Below are 27,839 nucleotides of genomic sequence, written 5' to 3'. Positions count from 1 at the left end.
CTCCTTTTGAAATGATTTTTGGATGGCCATCGGTTATAAGCCATAATTTGAAAAATCATATAAGGGACCTAGGACAGCTGGGATCCTCATGGGTGAATCAAATGGTGGGATAATTGAATAAATAAATACAAGAAATCCAACAGTATTGTGTCTCCCCTACCCCCATCATTTTTAACAACTTCCAGTCATAATATTCAGATGGGGGACAGAGTGTGGTAAAACACTGGAAAGGGAAGAATTTGAAACCTAGATGGAAGGGCCTATATACTGCGGTCATGTGTTCTCCACTTGCAGTAAAAGTGTTGGAATCCAAGTTTTGGATTCACTAGACTCGAGTTGAGCCAGCTGCTGATGAGTATTGGGAGACAGACCAGGAAGAAGCCCGTCCTCTAGTGATATGCTTAAAGAAACGCCCCCTAAAAACTGCCCTACCGGCAATGGGCAGAATTACGGGGCAGAAGAGGCCCTACTGAAGTCACCCCCTTGGAAGCTGACTTCTCAACGTATGGCTGAAGATTTGGAGGGGGAAGACAACATTTCATTTATTAGATATAAGATATATTAGAAAGTGTGAGCACCTGTCAGGAAACGGCAAGCCAAGTATTCATAGTCATAACTGTACTATCTCTCACTTTAGTGAATGTACTTATTTGTTGAATTGCGTGTTCATCCCTCAGGAATTGTCCCCTCCAGAGGAAGAAGGGTGCTGAGGCTAAGATCATTAAGTGTAATCAAGAGGAAAATGAATCATCTGATGACACTTATGTTTAAGGAACCGTGGGAATGGGTTCTTTGCAGTGTAATAGGAGTTTTCAGATTGTGGGTGATATGTTTAGCAAATAAGATTTGGTTTTGTGGATTGCCCAAAGCTGATATTGCCATTCCTTAAACTATATATAACCCCTCCCTGATGCGGTGATTCAGTAGGCTAAAAGAATTGTGTTAGGAGAAGTTTTGCATGAGAGATGATTATGAGCTTTTTGTGGCTCTGGCTGTTATTGGCAAAGGACTTGCTAAGTGATAACGTCTTGAATAGTAGTTCCCAATGTTGTGAAAATACCTAAGCAACCCCCCTTGCTCTTGAAGAAAGATCCGAGGATGTTAAAAATCCCGAAGAACAGGGTGGAATCAAGTTACAGGATGTGGTACAGGTCTGCTCCTGCCAACGGTGCATCATTTATGCTTGGAGACAGAACCGTAAGCCAATCCCAACACCTAAAGTCAATTATTTGACAAACCCTTTAAGAAAAAGGGCAAAGCGGACTTCCGGTTCCGGCGGCTGACGGCGACGGGCAAGCCTTGCTCGCCCCGCACTTCCCCGGTGGGCTCCCACTCCTTGGGGGGCACAGGACGCCCTGTAGAGGCTCCTGCCGGAGGGGCGGCACCGCGAGGGATCCCCGGGATCAGCGGCGGCCAGTGGGGGGGCCCCCGCCTCGCTCCAGGCACTGGGGAGCATGATGGGGAGACGCTCCGGCGTCTTCGCTGCGAGGCTGTGCGGAGAATGAGCAAGCAGAAGGATGTGGCTGCAGTGCGGTGAGCCGTAGTCTCCTTTCCATTCCTTTTACCAACTTGGAGAAACTGTCAGCAGCTTAAATCTTTTCCTTTCGGCTGATTTGGAGAGGCGTGGCTGGAGGGAGGGGGATTCCCCCCCTTGGACAGGCGGCTTGGAACAATTCTGCTCTCAGCCCCAGGGGAAGGAGGAGGGGGGAGAGCCAACCAATGATGTCACGCCCCTACTAAAAGTGAATTTTCGGACTTAACCCCATAATATATTGATGATCTGGGAACTTTGGGAACTTTGAACTTTGAAAACTTTGTTATGCCTCTAAACCCGAAGCTGACAGGGCAAGATGGCACACTTCCGTTGTCTTTATGAACTGTGAAACCTGACTCCACCTTTAAAACTTCAGGCTTCCGGTCTTTGTCTCCGTGCTACTCAGACAAATCTCTTGTTGATTGCTACCTTTTGAATCCCTGGTGTGAAAAACTCTGCTCTATTGACAGGGTGATTAGAAAAACTCTCTTCTGCCTGGACCCTCTGTCCCCTGGACTCTTCTGGCTGTTCTGCCGCTCTGACTGACCATTCTCTACACTGACTGAACTCTTTATTCCATAAACAATGTCTCCTAAAAGAACACCTCCTGGAAAGCCTGGCTTTGCTACCTCTGCCCCGACATCTGCAACCTCCAGTCCTAGTACACAATCAACGATAACAGCTTTGATGCAACCTAAAAGTACAGAGACGGAGTTTCAACAAATGTTCCAGCAACTTTTACAGGGACAAGAGGAAATAAAGAAACAACTAAAGGAGATGAAAGAAGAAATTAAAGAGAATCAGGCTCAAATTAATAAGAACTCACAGAGACTGGATCTTTTGGAAGGTGGGACGGCTGAGATGAGGGAGGGAATGGAAGGGGTGCAGAAGGGAAACAAAGAACTTGATACCCAACAGATGAAAATAGAGTTTGAGAGAATGTCCTTTTACCTTAGATTCCAAAACATGATGGAGGCAGATGATGAAAACATAAGGGACATCATGACAAGTATTTTGGCTGAATACATCCAGAAAGAAAAACAACAGATGGGGTGGGAGATAGACCTGGTTTATAGAGTGAATTCAGCCTATGCTAGAACACATAATGTACCCAGGGAGGTACACATTAAATTTCTCAGAAAAAGTACAAGAGATGAAATTCTGAGTGCACAAAGGGGGCAAGCCTTGACATACCAAGATAGGGAAATAATCATCCTGAAGCAGATCCCCAAGAAAGTGAGGGAAAAAAGAAAAAGCTATTCACAATTAGCAAATAAATTATACCAGAAGGGGGTGTGGTTCAGATGGCTGATGCCTGAAGGTATGCTGATATTCTGGGAGGAGACAAGAGTTAGAATTAATACACCCATAGAGGCGCAGGCCTTTATGGAAAAAAACAAAGCACACCTAGAAAAATCAGATGATCCTACAACAGATACGCAGGACACGGGAGGGGCCGGAGCTCGGTCGGCGGGGGGAGATGGGGCAATACCAAGAAAGCTCAGATCACAAAAATGAACAAGAAAATCTTTTTGACATAAACTGATCGAAATTAGCAATTGAATTAACATGCTGACTATATACTACTATGTATTAATGATTTTTGTTTAGATGTATATTATGAGTATGGAGGGAGGGGGCACCTACCGCACTTCGCAACTGCCAAAATTTGTATACTTTTTCCACTACCTTTTTCCCTGTAAATTTCTAAAAAAACCAATAAAACTTTGTTCAAAAAAAGGGGGGGGCAAAACATAGGGAAAACAGACCCCTACAACAATTGAGAATAGGGGACTATAAAGAGTGCTGGAGTTAGGTCAAAGCTTAATCAATCAGTCTGATCCTGTCCTGGGTCAAAAATACTGGTTGTGTCTGTCTGCTGGATCTTTACCTTATCATGCTGTTTCAGTTGAGCAAGATCTTTGAAAACAACAACAACAAAGCTACGATAGTCCTTGTGCATCAAACGATATCAGGAACCTGACATTCCTGTGGGGTCACTATCAGAGGAACAATGCCCATCTGAAATGTACCTTGCCCCCAGGAAAACCCTTGTAGATGTGAAATTAACTTGCAGCATGTTTTCCTCTGCTCACAAGCTCTTCCAACAGAAAGTCACTTTCTCGCTCCCACCTCCACTCATTTTTTACCGATGGGAGGGGAATCTGAGTACTGGAATTGCCCAAGGCCATTCCAACCACCCCGACTTCCCGTTTGGCTTTCAATACAATCCACCATGGGATTTTGTGTTCATTTTCCCCCTGGAAACACCAGTTCCCACTATCTCTTTGAAGGACCAGTTCTCAGGGATGGACCCTAACCAAGAAATTCCGTTACAGCCCCTGACTGGTATGTACTTGGCAGGAACCTTACAGGTCTGGACTAATGAAAAGAACCTCCGAGCCCATGCCTTTTCTATGAACATAGGAGTGTGTGTAGGGGAAAATGGAGTCTTCTTCTTATGTGGAAAAAGCTTGCTGTTTCCATATGAAAAGATCAAGGAAAGTCTGGGGGGTGGTCCAAGAACTATGAGTTTGAGCTTCCTCTATTGGTCAAAAAGTACAAGGAACAGATGTGTGGTTCTCTTGGCTACCGGGAACAGGTTGGATCAAGCAAATGCTATTTCTTTTATTATGTGGAATTGCAAGTTTAGCCTTCCTCCCTTGCATAATACCCTTGCTTAAACAACTCGTTATGAGGTCTGTAAAGGAAACACAGGGTGAAAAGTAGTTAATGTTAAATAAAAAGCCTAATCCCACATACCCTCAAGGAAGATGATATTCAAATTGCACTCTTAGAAGTAGAGAAAGTGATTTTGGATGATATGTGTGTTGCTTGCATCCTTGCTTTTTTGCTATTCTGTATCCTGCATGCTTATATTGTTAATCTAACAGGCTAGACTCAATTGTGGGTATTAATAGAGTCTAGAAGGGGGGGAAATAAAGTAGAATAAAATATGTATTAAAATATAAGAATGAAGACATGGCATAAAAGGGACAGTTGGAAGCTTGCTTAAAGGGACAGGGAAATGTCATCAGCCTTCAACCACAACATGTTCCAGCAAATGTCCCTATGTCAAAAGTCCAAAACCACAAGGTTCAATTAAAGTTCATTAAAGGCACGTAGTCCATATCTGTAACAAAAGGAGAAGTAAGACCCCATCTCCTTATAAGGCTTTTTCCTCAAGGTAACCAATAAGAAATGAGTTAAGTGTTTCCGTGTTACACTGTCTTTGAGAATGTATAAGAATGCGTGCATCAATAATACAGATTGTTCAGAAATTCACAACATTAGCCATGGGCTAATGTTTCTGAACCTGGCTGCCAAATAAACTTTTCCTGTATCCTGAGAAGTCTAATGCCTGTCATTTTCTGCAACATTGCAAAGATGTGAAGTTTGTACAAACAAAATAAAATATTTAAAAAAATAAAAAATAGTGAATAATTTAAGTGAATATTGGGGTATTCAATACATTTTTCACATTTGTATCAGCTAAAAAGCATTAAATGTACTGTTTTTTATCTAAGAACTCTGAAGTTTTCTTTTAAAAGAACTGTAGAAAATTAAATCCTACCTGTTTTTATTTCATCACAATCTGGTAGTGACACAGATACTGCCTGTATTATGAGTGCCCTCAGGAAAAGAATTTGCAAGCCACTTCTACCAATCCAATCAAACAAGGAGAAGAGACATTTTCTTCCATTTTACCTCTGACTATTCAAGAGTTTTTGAAGTGTCTTATTACCTTATGCCTAGCATTTGGATGAGTTTCCCCTGAAAGTTTAAAATGAAGAATTATAAATAAAGTCTCAAAGAAGCCCCTGGAAATCTATGAATAGACATTTATAGCTGCATATATTCCTTATGTCACACAAAATATTTAAAACATTATACATCAAAAAAATGGTTTCAAGCTGTTAGGCAACATATGTGCTTCCTGGAAGATGAAGTATTTGAAAGCTGCTTCACATAAAAGAAGCCCCATGTAGAAAAAGACCACCACAGAGTCAGAGCAAGGTTCCCACATCAACAAATCAGTTTATCATAGTTTCTAAGAAGGAGTCAAATAAGGGATAGTAAGTTTGTTTTTTTGGAAATTCCTTCGCGCTTTATCAGAAATACAGATGAAGGAAGATAATGCAGATCTTAGAATGGGGTTGTTCTTACTGCAGATGAGAGCCATTAAATTCTATTTTTAGACAACAAAAGAAATAATCATCTGTTTCAGTGCAAAAAATGGTAACTAATAATATCAGTGAACAAAATGCATAATTATATGCTAAAATATTAAGAATGAAAGAAACAGAAATGGCTAGATATCTCAGAAGGCACAGACATGAGCTTACAGGAATTAAAATACTTAGTTACAGACAATCCTGGAAATTATTTTCTTCAGGTCACAAAGGGTTGGAAGGAATTGAACAACTACTACAACAAATTCCATTTTTACAAAATATAAAACATATCAATAAAGAACTTGAAAAAATAAGGGAGAATAGTTTTAAGAACTACTGAAGCATCAGAAAAGGTAAAACAAAAGTTATAAGTTTGGTATAGATATTAAATTTCATGAGTTAATAATTATGTGCACCATAATTTCTGACTGAAAATACTTGAGACAATTATGTTGGTACTTTTAAATTACAGATAACATGAGGCTTTGGGAACTGAATTTTTAACCCCAGCTGCTGAAAATTGGTGGTATAATTTTATGTCAGTTTGAATGAAAAACATTAAAAAATGTACTGTGTGCTTTAACACAGACTTAACAACCAGCCTAAAGAACACACACCTTCCTACTTTGCATTATCCTCCCCCATTATTGCATAGTGGTCCCCATCCATACAGAAAAAAAGTTCAATGTAAACCTCAGCCTTAATATTCCCTACACCATCTTAAATTGAAATTTCAAATTTGATTCTTCTACATCAATTATATAGTGTTAAGCACTTTGTTATAGTTGTCAACAGATGTATAATAAGGGCAATCCAATAATTCCAATCAATTCCAGGAATTTAATAATGTCAGAAGAGAAGTCTTGAAGCCTTACATTAATAGTTTCTCTCGAAATGAAAACTGTTTATTTAAATATAATTATTAACTTGTTCTATTTAAATGCAAAATGAAGAATCAAATAATTACCATGACAATAAAGAAGATTTAACTAAGTAAAGATGCAAATCATAGAACTTTGCAACAAACATCCAATCCTATTTTCAGTTCTTTTTTTTGCTATGCATTCATATACTGTATGATAGTATAGAAGGTATTTCAACATCCTTACCTTTTCAACAGCTTTTCTTTTTGTATCCAAATCCATCCAGTCATTTTCATTTTCCAACATGTCTATAAAGGCCCATCGAATACCTTCAGTCAGCTCTGCCATCTGAAGGAAACATTATCTCCTTGAAAAAGGTGCTATTTTCAATTCAATACCATGAGGGGAAGAAATCTACATGGAACAAACATGTTTCTGTGCAAATTGCAAGCATGAATCCACTTGTGCCTTTAGTTATACATTCGTATTTGCATTATTTTTCTCAACACATTCCCAGACAATAATATGGATAAATTGAACATTCTTCAAGAACAAGATCTAGTTTAGAGTAATAGGTCTGTATGATCTTCAGAGACCCTAATACACTTTAGTTTTCTCTATTTTTGTCCTATGGCCCGTTTTTAGTATCCTAAAGGTGTTTTGTGTTCCCATAAGTTTTTACCAGTGGTGGGATTCAAATAATTTGACAACCGGTTCTCTGCCCTAAAGACTGGCTGGGTAGGCGTGTCTGGGTGGTCATGTGTCTGAGTGGGCGTGGCCAACTCAACATCACTCACATCCAGGGATGCCTCATCTCACCTGGCCTCTCCTTGCCATGCCCAGCCATGCCTCACCCCTCCACTCAACTCCTTGTCATACCCAGCCGCTCATCTAGCCGTAGCAAGTAATTTCCAAATAAAAAGAATGCTTGCCTTGTGCAAATAAATAACAAATATCTTCACTTCATGTTTGATCCATCTTGCAAAGTATTACTGCTCATTCTAGTCTCCTTTCCTACTAAAGGTCCATCTCAGATTGTAGTTTGCCACAACCGCTCTTGTCTTTTGCATCATTCTATTGGAGATTATTCTGAAATGTTATCTGTGATGTATGCAGCTTTACAAGTTTGTTTCCTCCAAGCCGGTTTTCACATGCAATTCTTACAAGTTATTTTGACATTCCTTCTTCCTTTTTAAACAAAGTAGTGGTTAAAGTGCTGGCCTAGAAACTAGTCCCATTTTAGGCTTAAAAATGGTTGAATGAGTAGTCACTCTCTCCCACCCAAACCACTTCTTTGATTGTGGTTGTGGGGAAACTAAGAGGAGGAAGGAAGTTCTCCACCTTGAGTTCCTTATAAAGTAATAAAGACAGGATAAACATCTAACAAAATAAATAAATCATTTGTGAAAATGATGTCCTTCTAAAGGAGAAGGGGTGCTGACTGCCTTGTCACATGCCTTACACTACTGCATTTATTTCATTTTTATCCACTTAATTTTTTTCTACTTTTTTGCTTTATTCTTCAATGATGGCATAGCCTATGGAATTCTTACCTGTGTCACATGCCAGGGTTATGTGGGAAACATCAGGTAAACACATCCATGTGACTGACAGGCAATGGCAGAAGAAATCACTAAGCAGGTATATTAAGACAGAAAGGTGGAGGCACCGGGGTGCAAAAAGCAGAGGACCTCAGGGAGAAGAGAGCTGAGTCATCCACTTTTCATCAAACTGGCACAACCTAGTCAACTACAGAAAGGTAGGAGTCATCCATGCCTCTTTTATGTGATCTTTCCACTGGAAATTTTCAGATTGTTTCAAACTGACAGGGCAAAATTGCCCCAGCTCTATAGAAAGGAGCTGCTCAGACTAATTGAAACCCTGGGCATGCTGCCAAAAGCCATTAATGGCTGTTGCAAAAAATAACAAAGCCTGACCACAAGAGCAGCCTAAGAAACACTTAAGTAGGGCCATAAAGATAAGTGGGATTAAGCTAAAAATAACCAATGCACACCAGAACACCTCCTTCTTGCCTCCTTTGCAGGATTAACCCCTTAGTAGAGGTGGGTTCCTACCGGTTTGGACTGATTCGTCTGAATAGGTAGTAACTTGGTGGCCTGGGTCACTGGAACTGGCAGCGACCCAGGGCTGCCACACCCCCAAACCAGTTCCCAGGTCGCTCGCCCCACCCACTGGCCCCACCCAGTCACTCCTCACCTCCTGGATGGCTTCCCTGCCTAACTTGCCTTGCCTGCCTAAGCTGCCACGTGGTGCCTCCCCTGAGCCCCAACTGAGCTGCCTCCTCCTCCTGCCTACAGATAAGACTCACTAGCCCCCCTCCCCAGAGCTTGCTGTGCCCCCCCAATGGGCTCACAATCTTACCTTCCCCCTCCCCTTCCAGGATCCCCACAAGCCCCATTTTGCCTCCCAGGGGGCTTCAGGAAGGTCTACTAGGCCCAAAATAGGGCATGGTGGCCCGATTTTAGCAAGCCTAGTAAGCCTTCCTGAAGTTCTCTGGGAGCAAAAACAGGCTGTGGGAGGGGGGGGCTTCAAGGGAGAAACAAAGAAAGAAATCCTCACTATTTGGGGATCCACTGTGCATGGAGTAGAGGTCTTCAAACTCTGCAACTTTAAGACTTGTGGACTTCAACTCCCAGAACTCAGCTCTGCTAGCTGTAGTCCTAAAGTTGCCAAATTTGAAGACCTCTGGCATGGAGCTTGAGTTGAAAGCCTATTGAAAGTGCAGGATCAATAGTGGAGCTGTAAGAATGCCAGATGATCAATGGGCATGTTCTCAGTTTCAAAACATCTGGCTTTTCTTCTCCTACCAAATACCTTCTGGGGTTCTTCACAGGAAGGGAGGGAGGGAGGAGGGGGGGAGGGAAGGAAGGAAGGAAGGAAAAAAAGAAGGAAAGAAAAAAAAAGAGGAAGGAGAAAAGAAAGAAAGAGGGAGGGAGGAAATGGACGGTCCCTGAAGCCTTCGGAGCGCTCAAAACAACCCTCTGAGCAAACCGGAAGTCACTTCCGGTTTGCACGGAGGGTTGTTTTAAGCGTTCCGAAGGCTTCAGGGAAGCCTCCGGACGATCCCTGAAGCCTCTGGAGGGCCTCCGGGGGGCGGGGGAGGCTCTTTTTGCCCTTCCCAGGCTCCTATAAAGCCTCTGGAGCCTGGGGAGGGCAAAAAAAGCATGTAAAAATGGGGGGGAAGCACCTTTTGTGCGCGCATGCGCACTGGGGGTCGCCCATTGCATTATGGGTGCAGCACGCACGCACACGACCCCCCCTGTGCTCCCCCCACTTGTGGCACGCGAGCCAAAAAAGGTTCATCATCGCTGACCTAGGGCAATCACCTCAGCTGAAGGCAGACTAAAACCCATCAAACTGCAGGAGCTTCAAAGAAAAATTAAGTATAAAAAGACATATAGTAGGGTTATAATCCCAATTTGCTAGCTAGCTATTAATGTTTGAGCTGAGTCATTAAATAATTTTGTCTTCCTGAATTAAGGAGTCCACTTTGTGGCAGCTTGCTTCAGTGTCAATTTCTTCTCAGTGCTGGTGACTGCATCCCAGCTGGGAAATAACCAAGGAGATTTCTTCCAACAAGAAATGGGACAATTATTTGTCTGAAATGATATAGCATCTCCTGCTCGAGCAGGGAGTTGGACTAGAAGACTTCTGAGGTTCCTTCCAACTTTATTATTCTATGTCCCCTATGTTCCAAATTGGGTGCTTCACAGCAGAAGCAATACAGCTGGCTGGACCACTTATGCATTAAATTCAGGGCTGTATGATCAAGCTGCATCCTTGTCTCCTCCTGTATCTCCCCCCCCTCCCCCCAGGAAGAAACAAGAAATAACCAATACTGCAGCCTTGGGGAACTCCAGGGAGTATTAGCTGATCACATAAGTGTTACTTAATATCCTTTATAATGAAGATGTATGTAATCTTGTCCTTCCTGAAGAGAAGAGGTTAATCCCATTCCTAGATGGGTAATTGATGGGTTTCCTGGCTGTTTTCTGCTCTAATCCTGTCAGTTTCTGTTGTTTACTGCCTTTATTCAAGGCTTGTGTCAGCTGCATTCCAGCTGCAACTAAGTAGCCTGTTAAGTGGTTCTTGGCTATCTGCCCGGAGCTGTTAACTGAAGGGAGAGAGGAAAAAACCTTATCCTGCACTTTATTTTCAACCGATTCTCCAAACTGCACAAGCAATTAGCTAATCGTTCACGTGAATGGGGGCAAACCGGCTAAATTCCACCACTGGATTTTACCCTGCGTTGTATTGCCAGCCTCTAATTTCAATTCTAAGAAAACAGGCATCATAGTGTCAAAAACTGTCTAAGACTGATAAAAATTGCAAGATTATTATCAAATGTATTTAGGTTGAAAGAAATTATGTAAAAGCATCAAAAAATTTCTCCTAAATATTAATGTGAAATGTGAAAACAAATATTGGAAAAAATACTCTGAAAAAATGGAGTAAATGGTAGATGAAACTTCTAAATTCATCTAAACCAGGGGTGTCAAACTCACATCATGGCGGCATCACATGGTGTATTGGGACTTTTTTCCCATTCAGTAAACTGGGTATGGGTGTGGCCAGTTCATGACGCATCCAGCCCATGAGCCAGGAGTTGACAACCCTGTCCTAAACCTAACAAATAGGTTTAGATTAACATTATTGCATTAAACCTCCATTAATATTATAAAGGGAATTGTTGGTCTTCAAGGTACTGCAGCACTTCTGTTTTTGTTTAAATTCAGCTACCACCCTGGAAACTGCTGGCTGAAATTGTGTTTTTATATTGATCTATGTAAAAAGAAAAAAAGACTGCCCATCTCTCAATGACTTGCAGCATCTTCTTTTTATGATTCATTAATGTCTTTTTAATATCACATTGTTTTGATTGAATGTGGAAGTCAGTACAGATCTAAGACAGAATATGACTGAGCATTCAACAATCAAGAGTAAACTGGATCCCAGGAAATAGGTTTACTCAGAGAAAATTGATGGCAGAGTAATGTTTCGATTAACTTAGTGCACTAATGAGCTGAACTCCCTGAACTTAAACTGTTAGATATTAGCATATATCGTAGTAAGTCTCCCCTCTGGTCCGCTGCTACAGCGGGAAACAGGTATCGTTCTGATTGGTCGAGGGGCGTACCCGATCCCTATAAAAGGGGAACCCTCCGACCACAGAGCAAGCTGGATCATTACTACTACTAATAAAGAGCTGTTAAGTCACTACGTGTCCGCAGTCTGTCTCTCGTTGCCCAGATCTAACATTGGTGACGAGGATGGGATCGAGGGGCAGATAGGACGAAGAACGCTACCTCCAGAATCTCCGGATTTGATCCAGCCCAGGAATTCGGCAGAAATTCCGGCAGCCATCTCAGATCACCGCAGCGCGGCAAATTCAAACAGAGAAGATGGCGATGCATGCTCCCCCCGCTCCTTTCGACCCAGCAAACGATGAATGGGAAGCCTTCATGATTCGTTTCGAGTGTTTCCTCGAAGCGAACGAATACACGGGGATCACCGACGCGAGGAAGAAAAACATCTTCCTCGGCTACTGTGGAAAGGAAGTCTTCAATACGGCCAGAGACCTCACCGCGCCTACTCCAATACAGGCAGTATCGTGGACGGCGTTGCAACAGGCCCTGCAAACTCATTACGCGCCAAAACCTTCCCGCCATGTCTGCCGAAAGGAATTCAACACGAGGAACCAGAAGGCGGGAGAATCCATCAATCAATATGTTGCAGCCCTAAGAAAAGCAGCAACTCACTGTGAGTTCAGGGATCTGGACGAGCACATCTTAGTGCAGCTCATCTGTGGGTTAAGAGACATTTCTCTACAAAAGAAGCTGTTGGCAAACCCGAATTTAACCCTACAGATAGCACTGAACGAAGCAAGAGCGTCAGAGTCAGCAGAGAAATCATCGGTGACCATACAACGAGGGGCCAACGTAATCCAGCCAGCACCGAGGCAAACCAGAGTACACTACGAGGACGCAAGCCCCGACTACGAGAATCCCGAGTTCGAGGACAGTCACATGATGCGGAGCAGTCACATGAGGCCTGGGGGGAGACCCGGATCCCGCTTGCCGCCCTGCGCAAGTTGCGGAGGGAATCACCCCAGGTCTACTTGTAGGTTCAGGAACGTTGTTTGTTCGCACTGCAACAAACTTGGGCACATCGCACGAGTGTGCCGGAGCGGAGTCCCTGCCTCATGGCAGCCACCCATGTACCGCCAACAGAAGCCCAACCCAGGGGCTTGGCGGAATCAGAAAGGGCGCCCAGAGAGAAATCCACAAGTGTATACCCAGAGAGAAAATTCCCAAAGAGCTGAGCGAGCGTATCCCCAGAGAGATTACTCACAAGGAGCTGAGCGAGCGTATCCCCAGAGAGAATACACACAAAGAGCTGAAAGAGCGTTCTATCAAGACGCTCAACGAGAGTATTTCCAGGATGAAGACGATGAGATAGAGTTGACCCAGAGAGAGGAGTTGCGAACGTATCTCACCACAATACATCAGGTCCGCCCTAAGCGACCAAAAAGGCTGAAAGTCACAGTCCTCTTGGAGGGCTCACCCTGCGAGCTAGAAGTTGACACAGGATCAACCCTGACGATTATTTCATGGGCATCCATGAAACAGGCTATCCCTAGCCTCAGAAAGAGCCAACTCCGCGCTCCAGACGTCCTACTGCGAGACTACCAGGGGAACCAAGTCCCCATCGTGGGCCAAGGCACATTCCACATCCGTTTCAAGGACATCGAAGCCCAGCTGCCCGTGACCATCGCCAGCGCGCCATTACAGAACCTTCTGGGGCTTGATTGGTTTGAAGCCTTGGGGTTAGAAGTCACCGGAATCAACGCCGTGAGAAACAGCAGCGCTGATCAGATTTTTAAGGAGTTCGAGGACGTGTTCAGCCCCGGTCTTGGTAAGTATGTGGGTAAACCAATATCATTCAATTTAGACCCCAAAGTGGCGCCAATCCGACTTAAACCGAGGCGAGTGCCTTTTGCACTCCGCCCCAAAATAGATAAGGAAATAGATAAGTTAGTGGAGCAAGGAATCCTTGAGCCGGTGGATCACGCGCGTTGGGAAACACCCATCGTGACCCCAGTCAAACCAGACGGATCAGTCCGCATCTGCGCGGACTATAAATGCACAATTAATGTCGCGCTACAACAGAGCGCATATCCTGTGCCTGTAGTACAGCACTTATTGCACTCGTTGGGGCCAGGAAAGGTATTTGCTAAGTTAGACATGGCACAAGCTTACCAGCAACTGCCAGTTGATAGCGCCACAGCGGAGGCCCAAACTATAGTGACGCATAGAGGTGCATTCAAATGCAACCGGCTACAATTCGGCGTGAGCATTGCCCCAGGATTGTTCCAGAGCGTCATGGAACGACTTTTGCAAGGGATACCGGGAGTCGTCCCCTATTTTGACGACATCTTGGTGTCCGCTGCAAACGAGGAGCAATTAAATAAAAGAGTCAGAACTGTTTTGGCCAGAATCAGAGAAAAGGGTCTCCGCCTCAAAAAGGAAAAATGCCAAATTAACGTGCCTAGCGTAGAATTCCTGGGTTATAGAATCGACGGTCAGGGAATACACCCCACTTCAAAGAAAATTAAGGCGATCCAGGACGCCCCCACACCACGAAATCAGACCGAGTTGCAGGCCTTCCTCGGATTACTTAATTTCTACAGCGTTTTTCTGAGGCAGAAGGCGACCGTTGCTGAGCCACTACACCGTCTACTCCAGAGGAACGCACCATGGAAATGGGGACGATCCGAAGCTGCAGCTTTCGCCGGGGTAAAGCGCCTGCTCACCACTGACTCACTGCTTGTCCAATACAGCCAGACCCTACCGCTGGTATTGACCTCCGACGCATCACCCTTCGGAGTTGGAGCAGTCCTCAGCCACAGGATGCCCGACGGAAAAGAAGCACCCATCGCTTTCTACTCCAGAACTCTTTCATCGGCCGAAAGGAATTACAGCCAAATGGACCGGGAAGCGCTGGCTGCTGTAGCTGGAGTAAAGCGTTTCCACGAATACCTCTACGGCCGCGATTTTGAACTAATTACAGATCACAAACCGTTGTTGGGACTTTTGGCGGGAAACCGCCCCACCCCGATCTCCCTTTCTCCACGCATGACCAGGTGGACTGTTTTCCTGGCTGCATATTCATACAAATTGATTCATCGACCGGGCTCCACTCTCGGACACGCAGACGCACTCAGCCGTTGCCCATTACCTGACATTCTGCCAGACCCCACTCCAGAAGTACCGGTATTGCTCATTGACTGTTTGGACTCTGAACCGGTTTCTTCATACGACGTTGCAAGATTCTCCTCTAAAGACAATGTAATAAAGCAAGTTCAAACTTGGGTTTGGAGGGGGTGGCCGAAAGGAAACGTGGGCCCGGAATTCAAAATGTTTTGGGCAAAACGGGACGAACTCTCAGTGTTACAAGGTTGTTTATTGTGGGGGGATCGAGTTGTTATTCCGTATGTTTTACGTAGAAATGTATTAGAGGCTTTACATGTGGGTCATCCGGGGATTGTTAGAATGAAGGCGTTAGCAAGAAGTTACGTTTGGTGGCCAAACATGGACAAAGAAATAGAGGAGTGGGTGGCCACTTGCGACCCATGCCAGGAATCGAGACCAGCACCCCCGGAAGCGCCCGCCACAGAATGGGAGAAACCTAAAGCACCCTGGTCGCGAATACACATCGACTTCGCAGGGCCATTCCAAGGTCAGACTTTCCTTATAGTTGTGGATGCATACTCAAAATGGCTAGATGTAGTCCTAATGACTTCAACCACGGCAGAGGCAGTCATTAAGGTTCTACGGCGACTTTTCGCCACTCATGGCCTGCCCGACCTCCTAGTCTCCGATAACGGGCCCCAATTCACGGCCATGCATTTCGAAACGTTTTTAGCAGGTCAGGGAATTCGGCATGCCCTCGTCGCGCCATTCCATCCGGCATCAAACGGACAGGCGGAGAGAATGGTGCGATTCGCAAAAGAGGCCCTCGCTAGGATGGGTCCAGGTGATTGGCAAACACGCATTGACCATTACCTCCTAATTCAGCATATTACCCCAAGCGCAACGACGGGTAGGAGTCCTGCTGAACTACTCATGGGCCGCCGTCTACGGTCTCACCTGGACCGTCTTCACCCAAATTACTCTGCCACAGCTCCCCCAGACTCCACAAGTAAAATTCGGTCTTTCAGCATAGGGGATTCAGTATACGCCCACAACTATGCAGGGGGAACATTGTGGATGCCGGCAAAGGTCATTGGCATCACGGGTCCACGATCGTATTTGCTGGAACTAGAAGATGGGCGGAACTGGAAAAGGCACATCGATCAACTTCGGGGTCGCCTAGCACACTCAGACCTTCGAAACGAAGACGAGATTTCCCTGCCTACAGAAAGTCAACCATGCGAGAGCCCCATCATAGAAAACTACGACACCTGCGAACCAAACTACGACACCTGCGAACCAAGCTTGGAACAAGAAAACACGCACGAAGCAGAGCGAACCCCAGACAACGCAACCGAGCAGACTCCAGAACGCCTTAGCAACGAAGGCACAAAATCTCCCGAACGTGAAACAGGAAAAGCACCCGATCCTGCAACCACTTCTAACCAGCCCGAACTACGACGCTCCTCCCGAGCAAGACAAACACCCACATACCTAAAAGACTATGTTACCTACCGCAACGTTCCATCTAGGAGGGGAGGGGTGTTAGATATTAGCATATATCGTAGTAAGTCTCCCCTCTGGTCCGCTGCTACAGCGGGAAACAGGTATCGTTCTGATTGGTCGAGGGGCGTACCCGATCCCTATAAAAGGGGAACCCTCCGACCACAGAGCAAGCTGGATCATTACTACTACTAATAAAGAGCTGTTAAGTCACTACGTGTCCGCAGTCTGTCTCTCGTTGCCCAGATCTAACATAAACGTTTTCAGTTTATATTCTAGATTCTACAGTTGGGCTCTGTAGTATATTCTGATTTTTATGCGCTTCTGTAGCAATAGGGCTAACATGAAGAATGTACTTATACCCTTGGAGTTCTTATCAAAATTGTTGAGACATAGCCATTCACGCTGCTTAGGCTGTTGGTCAAATATATTGCTAAATTTAGATAGCAATAGCAATAGCACTTAGACTTATATACCACTTCACAGTGCTTTACAGCCCTCTTACAGAGTCAGCATATTGCCCCCAATAATTTGGGTCCTCAATTACCCACCACGGAAGGATGGAAAGCTGAGTCAACTTTGAGCCCGGTGAGATTTGAACTGTCAAATTGCAGGCAGCCAACAGTCAGCAGAAGTAGCCTGCAGTACTGCATTCTAGACACTGCACCACTGGGGGTCTAAATTAGCTCTTTGATCAAAGAAGAAAGACAAGATGACACCTAGGGCATGTGTTCATCAATGGCTACATTTGAGAATGTCACAATAGATTACTTGTTTTGAAATACGCATCTACGTGGACATGGGGATTCCATAATATCATAATGTCTAAGCAGCAGAAACATGATTGATAAGCTAAAGAAATAAAAAAGATCCACTTTAACTAGAGTATTTGTTTACATATTGTCCATATTCATATTAAAATGCAAATTTTCCATAAGATTTACCACAAAGAGGCATGTACAAGGCATTAATGGAGTATGCCTAGGATTAGAAACACGCATGGGATTGTTCATTCAAGATGAACAGTTTTCTTTTACAATTCTCTTCTACAAGACATTTTGGATTATGCCTATACTAATATTCTAATATATACACAACCATCACACTATTTCCTGGGGCAGTAACCAACATTATACAAAGTACCATTAAGGAATAAAAATGATTAAGCAAAAGAAGTTAAAAGCATAACAGAGCATAAAAGAAAAGGAAACACAGGTAAAACTATTTGTGTGTGGCCGTGTGTGCATGCACGCAAGTGCATATGTGTCAGAGGTGGGTTGCTCCTGGTTCAGCCCAGATCAGCTGAACCAATAGTGGTGGCAGCAGGAGGCTCCACCCAGCCTCCTGGACGCTTCTGTGCATGCACATAAGTCTAGCATACAAGCGCATGTGCAAGCACGAGCAAACCAATAGTGCCAGGATTTGAAACACACCTCTGGTATGTGTATATGTGTGTCTTGAATCAATCTTGCACCTACACTATTCACAATCAATTTCTTTTAAAAAAAAAAATTTGTTTGTACAAATTTCACATCTTTGCAACCCATTACATTTTTTACATATCTGTTGTGATTATTTTATCTATACAAATAAATATTTTATAACTATAACTTTCTATATTTGTGCATATACATTATTTCATACATTTTTTTCTTTCTATATATATTCTATATATAACAGTTTTTAGTACATTTAAGATATTTTGTATAATATTTATTTGGTATAGTCTATCTCATATTTCAATCTTTTAATCATTTTCCGGTTTTGTAGTTGTCTATTGATTTGTTGATCTTTCTTCCTTTCTTTTTTGCTTTCCTGCTTTCCCCGCCCCCTTTCCTCTAGCCAATTGTACAATAAATCCCATACGGAGTATTAAGATTCTTTTTTCTCTTTTAGTTCTTTCGTGAGCACATTCCAATATTTTTTTTATTATGTTTTCTTCTGTTGGTGTATAATTATTTTTCCAGTTTTGAGAGAATGTAATTCTCGCTGCCGTAATTATGTGTAGAATTAAGTACATAATATTTTTTTCATAATTTCCTTTTATAATTCCTAACAAAAATAATTCAGGTTTTAGTGCAATTTGGTGTTTAGTAATCTCCTCTAGCCAATCTTTTATTTTTTTCCAATACTTTTTCGCAGATGTACACACCCACCACATATGGTAGTAGGTTCCATGTTGTTGGTTGCATTTCCAATAGATAGGTGAACACTCCGGGAACATTTTCGCAATTCTCGCTGGTGGAAGGTGCCATCTGTAGAACATCTTGTACATGTTCTCTCTATATGCCATTGCCATTGTTAATTTGTAATTTATTTCCCAAATTTTTCCCATTCTGCCAATTCTATATTATACCCAAAATTTATCACCCATTTTATCATCGTTTCTTTCACATTTTCTTCTTCCATTTTGAATTTTAATAAATAGTGATAAATTTTTGTAATCATTTTTTCTTCGGTTCCCTGTAGAATTTTGTCCAACTGTTGCGGCTCCTTATAGAATCCATCCCTTTCCCTCTCTTTTTTATACCTTGCCTGTATTTGTAAATAGGGCCACCAGCCTATATCTATTCCCTCGTCTTTCAATTTTTGCCTTGTTTTCAGTCTTTCTTGGTTGTCAAATATATGTTTATATCTTATTATCTTGTTTATGTCCAATACGTTTGGGTATATCAGAGCTTCCCTGGTGGATAGCCAGATTGGGATTTTGTTGTAGTGTTTTGTTTTGATTTTTAACCAAGTTTATAGTAGAGCTTTTCTAATTAAATGTTTCTGGAAATAGCTATGAATTTTGTCTTTCCCATCCCAGATGAAGGCGTGCCAACCCAGTTCCAAATTATAAGCTTCTATTGTTAGTAATCTTCTGTTTTTTAGATTGATTCAGTCCCTTATCCAGGTGAGAGCCGCTGCTTGATAATAAAGCTCCCAATCGGGAAGTCCAAATCCTCCTCTTTCTCTACTGTCCTGTAACAGTTTTAATTTAATTTGTGGTTTTTTCCCTGACCAAATGAAATGTGCAATTAATTTGTTTAAATCTATGAAAAAAAATTTCCTAGGCTAATCAGTACCACTTGAAATAAAAAGAAAAATTTTGGTAGTATATTCATTTTAACGATGGCAATTCTTCCCATTAATGATATTTGTAGTTTCCTCCAATTTTCCAGATCTTTCTTAATTTTCTGAATCATTTTAACATAATTATCTTCCTTAATTGTTGAGCATTTCCCTGTCAGCCAAATTCCTAGATATTTTACTTTTTTTACTATTTGCATTCCCATGTTTTCCTGTAATTCTTGCTCTTGTTTTTTGGTGAAATTCTTCATAATGATCTTTGTTTTGTTCTTATTAATTTTAAGTCCCACTACCAAATTCCTCAATTTTTTGAATTAATTTAATTCCTGATTTTAATGGATCCTTTAATATGAATACCATATCGTCCACAAATGCCTGTGTTTTATATTCCTCTTTTTTATTTTTAATTCCTTTATTTCTTGATTGTTTCTAATTTCTGTTAATAAAAATTCCAGTGTTAGTATAAATAATAAAGGTGATAATGGACAACCCTGTCTCACTCCTTTCCATATTTTATATTCTTCTGTAGTGTCACTATTTATTATTAAATTGATTCTATCATTTTTATACATTTTTCTCCAAATCTCATCATTTTTAACTGTGTGATAATGAAATGCCAATTCAAGTTATCAAAGGCCTTTTGGGTGTCTAAAAAGACCAGTGCAACTTGTTTTCCCGGATTCTCTTCATAATATTCTAGTGTGTTTATAATTATCCTCATATTGTTTTTTAACTGGCGTTTTGGTAAGAAGCCATTTTAGTCCATGTGAATGATTTCATTTAATATTTTTTTAATTCGCTCTGCCATTATTGATGTAAAGATTTTATAATCTGCGTTTAGTAAAGAGAATGGTCTGTAATTTTTTATTTGTTGATGGTCCGAATCCTCTTTGGTATCAATGTTATATATGCTTCCCTCCATGATTTTGGTAGCTTCGCTTCTGTAAGTGCTTCATTAAATAAATCTAAAATCACTGTTTCTCTCTGCTCTTGCATGGCTTTATAAAATTCTACAGCTTTACCGTCTGGGCCCAGGGTTTTATTATGTTTTGTCTCTTCAATGCTTCCTTTAATTCTATCACTGTGATTTTTTTGTTTAGCATTTCTCTTTTCTCTTCCTCAATTTCATGTAGATTCTTTTTATTTAAGTATTGTTCGATATTGTCTTGTAATATATTTTATTTGCTGTACAATTTCTCGAAAAATTTCTGTACTATATATTTCCCCCCTCTTTCTGGTATTGTATGTTTCCCTTTTCATCTTGTAAGTGATGTATTATTCTTTTTTCTTTTTCTTTTTTCAATTTGTGTGTTAACCATCTTCCCGGTTTATTCGCATTTTCAAAATAGTTTTGTTTTGCAAATTTGTTTTTTTTTGGGGGGGGCATCTCTTCTTGTGTCATCAAATTTAATTTGTGTTTTATTAGTTCTTTTTTCTCCTTTATTTTTGCTTCTTGTGGATTTTGCAGGTCCATTTCCAATTTTTAAAGTTCTTTCTCTAATATTTTTTGTTTTTGTCTCTTTTCCTTGTTTTTCCTTGCCAAATATGCTATTGTCAATCCTTTTGTAAAAGCTTTTGTGGTGTCCCATAGGTTTTGTAATGATGTTTCTTCTTTCTTCTTTACTTTATAGAAAAGTTTCAATTCCCTTTCTATCATTTTCATATATCCTTTATCTTTCAGTATTCTTTGATTCATTGTCCATCTCTTTTTCTATTTTGGTCTTTTCCATGTTATTTTTATTGGATTGGTCTTCCTCTGCAGTGAAGTGATGTTCAAAGAACTCATGCGCTTTCTCGACTAAGTCTATTTTATATCTTTTATCTTGCCAGGTAATCATCACTCCCTCTGGTATTAACCACCTGAACGTTACATTGTACCTTATTAATTTTTGTGTAAGGAATTGATATTGCCTTCTTTGGTCTCTCACTATTTTTGGGATTTGTCTCAGAATTTGTATCTCTCTTCCTTTATATGTTATTTGTTCTTCCCTCACTTTCTTATATACTTCATCTCTTACTGATTTTCTAGTAAAACGTACGTGGATTTTTTTGGGGGGAGCTTGTGTCTCCTGGCGTAATTTGTGTGAATTCAGTACACCTGGTCTATGTCCCTTCTCATTTCTTGTTTTTTTTTTTTGGGGGGTAATATGTTCACAACAATCTCTGTAATTATTTCCCCTAAATCCTCCTTCTTTTCTTCTACTATATTATGAAAGCGCAGAAAGATGCCAGCTTTTTCTAATTCCAAAAATGCTATTTTTCCCCTAATTGTCCGTTTAGTGTAGTCAACTTCTCATCTACCACCTCTATTCTCTTCTCCTTTTTTTCTACCTTTGTTTCTATTTTTTGAATTTTTTGCTCATTTTTTGTTATTTCACTTTGTATTTTCCCTATTCTATCTTCTATTCTTCTAATCTCACTCTTCATTTATCCCATTTCTAGTTTAATTTCTTCGTGATTTTTTGTAATTGTTTCTTGTGTTTTCAGCATTGTTTCTTGTATCATTGCTAATGCATCTTGCATACACTGAAGGTTCGTTGTTGAGCTCTCTTTCTCTAGACCCAGTGTGCTCTCAATTGTGCACTGGCTTGAGGGTGAAGATATTGCTGATGCTGGATTGGATTCTGCTTTCCTATTCATTTTACTAATTATTGTTGTACTTGTCATTTTTGATTTTAATTTCCTTACAGTTTTCTCCCACAATAACATGTACTTCTCTCTGCCCACTACTTGTTTCCACTCTCTTATACCAGCCCCTTCAGTCTTTAAACTTTCCCTCTTCCATGCACATTTCAATTCAATTCAACATCATTCAATCCTACAATCTAACAACCTAATTTCTATATATTCAGGTTAGTATACAAGTCAATCCACACAATATTCATGCAATATTGAATATATTTAACCTAACACGTTCTTAATTTGATTCAGTATACAATCTTATATCGTCTCTTTAATAATTACAAACTAACACCACCACCACCCTTCAACACTTTTTTTACTATTCTCTAGGTATACAATATGTTTAGGATAATAAATCCTTAATTTTAATTCTTATATAATATTATGTCCTCTATTTATAACGTTGGTAATTTCAAAGTATCACCGATAGTTCATATATCCTCTACACCAGGGGTGGCGAACACGCGGCTCACGAGCCGCATGTGGCTCGCGGCCAAAATAAATGAGGCTCTTTGCCTCTTACCATTATTTAGTTTACTGTGGCTCGGATCGCGCGCTAAACCCGGAAGTACGGTCGACGCGACGCTTGCCTGCACTCCACCAGCTCTCCACCAGTACTTCCGGGTGTAGCTCAACAGCGCCCTCTGCTGCGCCCAAAAAAATAATGCTTCAAAGTCTAGCACAGTTGCTGCAGGATTCCGGTGAGGTTCTAATGATTGCTCAAATTAATAATAATGGTTGCATATTGAAGCTCTGGGTTCAGGAGCAGCAGAGTTTTAAATAGGAGAAAACATTTAATTGAATTTCCATGGTTAGTATATTTCCCAAAATTCTACGAGTGTTTTTTTCACAGCCTGTAATTGTAATAGATATCAAAGATAATCCAAACTCATATATATATTATAATACATATATTAGGTTAAAGGAAGATAATATTAGGACCAGGCTTTACCCATGTATAGGTTGTACTCGATTTACAATCACAATCTCGTCACTGAGCAAAGCAGTCATTAAGCGAGATATGTGACTGCTTTGTTTAATGACTGCAAGTGTGGCATTCCTGGTTGTGGTCATCAAGTAATCTTGTAGGTTGTTAGGTGGACAGAGATTCCACTTATTTATGGATTTAAAAGTTATACAGCAGCTCTAATGGGTTTATAAAAATTTATAACAAAAAACACCTGACTGAGCATGTTATATTATGTGTTTAATATATTATTGTTAAAATTATATGCTTTTGTGTGAGTGTTTGTCTGTTTTGGCAGGTCACTGCGTGGTGTGGCTCTCTGACTCTCACAGTTTAAAATTTTGGCTCTTTTTGTCGAACTTGTTCGCCACCCCTGCTCTACACTCTCTCTTCCAAATATAATTTGGTTCAATACCATTTAACAATATTTTATCTTACCATAGTTCAGTTTACATTTATATTTCTTCTTTCAATGTTCTCCTTCAATTTTTTAAATCCTATTTCAGCGATCACAGAAAAAAATATTTTTTCCTCAGATTGCATCAGCAGGCTTATCCTGTATACTGTTATTTAATTCTTATTTCTTTCTCCACTAGATGGCGATGTTACTCTTCTTTTGTATAGGCTTTTTCTTTTCCTCCTCAGAAGTCTGATGTTTGCTTCTCTATATCCCACTTTCTCTCTAGTATTCCAAAATAGTTCTCTCTCCTTCTTCACAATTGTCACTGTTTTGTCTGGCTCCAATTTCTGTTTATTGCCCAAATCGCTCCAACAATCCTCTCCCCCCTCCTTGTTGTGTTCTGTTCTCAAGTCACTCCAAACCTTCTATTATTACAGGAAATCGCTTGCTTCTTCTCCTCTTATAGCTGCCAATATTAAGCTGTATCCAGCTAGCTTCAAAGCTTTGAAATTCTGGCTCAATGAGTCTTTAACAGAGTTTATACCTTTTTAGTTGTTTTAAATATTCTCACCAATGCTGCTGTGTTGCTATTTTCTCTCCCTCATGTGTGGCAGTCAGCACCCAAAATCGGCCATGGACGCCGATTTCTTCTCCGGTGATTTCAAGGGGTTTTCCCTCGTCCGATAGGGAAGTTGCTTGCTTCCTCCCTCGGCACCCGGGCTCCCCCTCTCCCCTGTTGATCCCTCCAGGTTCAACTCATCCTTTTTCAGGATCTTCACCACAGAAACTCGAGCAAAACTAGTAGGGCTACTGTTTCTTCGCCCTCATGGAAGTGACGTCACTGCAGGAAGTCCCACAATCAATTTCTATACTTGCTTAGATCATATTCGTTGACCACCTCATATGCTTTCTTTCAGTCTTTATGCTTCATACCTTTCTCTTTTCAGGATCTTATTAATGCACCCAACCAGAATTTTTTCAATCTTCCCCTTCCTCTTAACCCATACACTATTTTTTTAAGTTTGAAATTTGATCTCTTTCATGCTCCCTATATAACCAAGCCACATCAAAATATTTCTTTCATAATGGTTACTCATTTTTGTTTTCAATCCATATTCTGTCCTCAACCATTCTTAAATAATTTTACTTGTTTATTTTGCTACACACACTTAAGTGCTCCATTCAACATATTTTTTATGTTTTTTGTGACACAACTCTCATATCCATATAACATGAAACACAGCAGTTTTCCTTCTTGTGACAATTTATTCCTTGCTAAAAGCCACATCTCATCCACTATCTTTCTACAAACATCTATCTTATACTACCATCCATTTTGTGATTTGATGGTAAATATTCTATCAAGCATTGTAGATAAGCAAAGGGACATCACACTACCTTGTCTTATACTCTGTTCAGTGTTCACAGCAGAGGTGGGTTCCTACCGGTTCGCAGTGTTCACAGCAGAGGTGGGTTCTACCGAACTGGTTCGTCAAATCTACCAAACTGGTTAGAAGAGGTTCCACTGGTAGACCCGGAAGTAAGTTCCAGAATGCCTGCCCTGGCCCTGTTGCTCGCTCGCTCCCCCCGCCTGTCCAGAAGCCCCTCATTCGCTCGCTCCCCCCGCCCATCTGCACTATCCTAGCCCTGCCCACCACCCACTGATTGGCTGGCTCACCAATCGTCCTGCCCGCCTCTAAGAACCCTAGCTAAACCCACTTACCTTTTTTCTTGCTTGGCTCTCTATTGCTGCCTGCCAACTCCGAGGAGGTAAGTAAGCTGCAACTAAGCGCGGGGTGGGGGGCAACGGTAGGCCATCTGGAGCGGCCTGCCATGGCCCTGCACTATAAGTGAGTCCGGTGACATTTTGCGGCCTTGCAAGGATCCCGGGCTCGCTTATAGCGCAGGGCCACAGGGCTGTCAGCAAGCACAGATGCAGGGGTGGGGACAGTGGCAGGAGCTTATGCGGTGCAGCCAGTGTCTTTGACAAGTTTGGGGACCTCGCAAGGCCTTTGCAAGGTCCCCGGACTTGTCTAAGATGCCTGGCCACCAGAAAGCATGAGCACGGGGGTGGGAATGGCAGCGGGAGATTATGCAGTGCGGCCGGTCTCCTAGGACCTCCTAGGCACCAGCCGCACCACGCAAACTATCGTCCATCTCCCCGTGCTCAGAAAAGCAACTCCGGGGAGGTCCTTTGGTGGCAGCAGGAATCCTAGAACCTGCCTGCTAGCAAAGGACTTACCCGAGCTTCCTTTTCTGAGCACAGGGAGACGGATGGTAGTTTGCGCTGTCTGTCTCCCCGTGCTCAGAAAAGCAACTCCAGGGAGGTCCTTTGGGGGGGAAGGAATCCTAGAACCTGCCTGCTAGCAAAGGACTTACCTGGGCTTCCTTTTCTGAGCACGGGGAGACAGACGGTAGTTTGCGCTGTCCGTCTCCCCGTGCTCAGAAAAGCAACTCCGGGAAGGTCCTTTTTGTGGCGGCAGGCGTCCTAGAACCTGCCTGCTAGCAAAGGACTTGCACGGGCTTCCTCTTCTGAGCACGGGGAGATGGAGGGTAGTTTGCGCTGTCTGTCTCCCCGTGCTCAGAAAAGCAACTCCAGGGAGGTCCTTTGGGAGGAAAGGAGGAGAAAGATAGAAGGACAAAAAGGAGAAAGAGAAGGAGAAAGAGGAGGTGGAGGATAGTGGGATCCTTGCTGCTTTATGAGCTTGGTGGTTTTCTTTCAGACATTTCATTACGAAACTAAGTAACATCATCAGTGCTAGAAGGGAATGGGGTTGTGGGGAAAGGAAGAGGATGAGAAGTTGAAAGACAAAAAGGAAAAAGATAAGGAGGGAGAGGACTGTGGGGTCCTTTGGTGTTCTCTGAACTTGATGGTTTTCTTGCAAGCATCTCATTACCCAACCAGGTGTCATCATCAGTGCTAGAAAAAACAGGGTATACAGAGAGGAGGAGGAGGGCAAAGACTGTGTGGTCCTTGGTGCTCTCTGAGCTTGCTTGTTTTCTTGCAGATGTTTCATTACCCAAACCAGGTATTATCATCATCATCAGTGCTAGAAAGAGTGGGATATATTGAGAGGAGCTTGGTGGTTTTCTTGCAGAGATTTCATGACCCAGCTAGGTATCTCACACCGATGACAATAAAATATCTGCAAGCAAACCATCGAGACCACAAGGCATTTATTTCTTCATTTATTAAATTTATATGCCTCCTGCCTCGTGGTCATCACGAACTCCTCATCAGGACCTTCCACAATGACCGGCCTCAGAATTACATCTCCACAATCTCAAATTTTATTTATTGTATACAGAATATTTTAAGGGTTAGGGAAAAAAACTGGTTTCATCTGCAGTCTTGGGGGGGGGGTGTTATCTTTTTGGTGTTTTCCTGGCACTGTCATAGTTTGTGTGGGTGGGTATGTAATGTCTACACATTTATCTACACATTAATAATGATCAAGTACTAATAATATTTCCTTATACATTTTAGTGACATTTCTTTACATAATTGGTGATTTCTTTCATACTTTTAGATTTCTAATTGTTGTTTCTGTTAGTTAGCAATTGATGAAACAAATCCCGCGTGAAAAAGCATTCAAAGTCTTCTTGAGTTTAATTGTCAATTTATTCATTCCTGCACATTCTAATATTTATTCATTTTCATATCTTTGTTTTTTCCACTGTTGTGCAAACACAATTCGAGCAGCTGTTAACATGTGTAAAATTAAATATGTATTGTATTCCCTTTGAAATACAAGTAGTAAGTAGTAAGCTACTTACCTTCTGTAAGTAGCTCTTTTATTGTTTTGTGTACTTATTTTAATCTTATTTAAGTAGTAAGTGCACAAAATAATAAATTTCCTTTTTTATATCTTCTTTTTGTAGATCATCCATTGGGGTAAAGAATTCAGTAACATCGTCTTGGCCACTCCCATCCGGTCACATGACTGCCAAGCCACTCCCACCCAGTCACATGACTGCCAAGCCACCCCACCCAGTCACATGGCCGACAAGCCACTCCCACTCAGTCACATGGCCAGCAAGCCACTCCCACAAAGCAGGCCACACCTACAGAAGAGGTTCCAAAAAAATTTGAAACCCACCACTAGTTCACAGAGATGTTGAGTCTAAATTTGGTGTCTGAGTTTTATGAATCTTTTGTTTTTGCTATATATTAATATATTTTTGTTATATTACATATATTTATAAAATTCAAGAATGTCCATTAGAAGTAGTATGCTCTCTTTCAGTGTTCAATAGGCCCTAGAACAATATTTTCATTGCTAATACATAGAGTGCATATAAGTGGTCTATTTGTGATGGACTTGGTGGAACAAACCAATATAATTGGTACCAAACTCTAGCATGTATACTGAGTGGAAACAGCACTATAATTTCGTCAGAATCCTATCTTGTATTCCCTTAGCTACAGT

The 27,839-nt window shown here is 41.7% G+C and overlaps 1 protein-coding gene across 2 annotated transcripts in view; it reads right to left on the bottom strand.

Moving 5' to 3' along the window:
• Positions 1–27,839, bottom strand: part of PHEX (phosphate regulating endopeptidase X-linked) — a 267,193-nt gene that overhangs the window by 143,698 nt on the left and 95,656 nt on the right. Inside the window, exon 12 of one of the 2 annotated variants that reach the window (XM_081946240.1) lies at positions 6,819–6,920. The exons of the other annotated variant lie outside the window; for it this stretch is intronic. Within the exon in view, the coding sequence (XP_081802366.1) occupies positions 6,819–6,920 (102 nt within the window). The remainder of the gene's footprint in view (positions 1–6,818; positions 6,921–27,839) is intronic. 2 annotated transcript variants of the gene reach the window in all.

Source organism: Natrix helvetica (assembly GCF_964273705.1).
Source record: "Natrix helvetica genome assembly, chromosome: 3".
Classification (NCBI taxonomy): Eukaryota; Metazoa; Chordata; class Lepidosauria; order Squamata; family Natricidae; genus Natrix; species Natrix helvetica.
The sequence above is the reverse complement of the archived record's forward strand: the minus strand, read 5'-3'. Positions and strand labels throughout refer to the sequence as shown.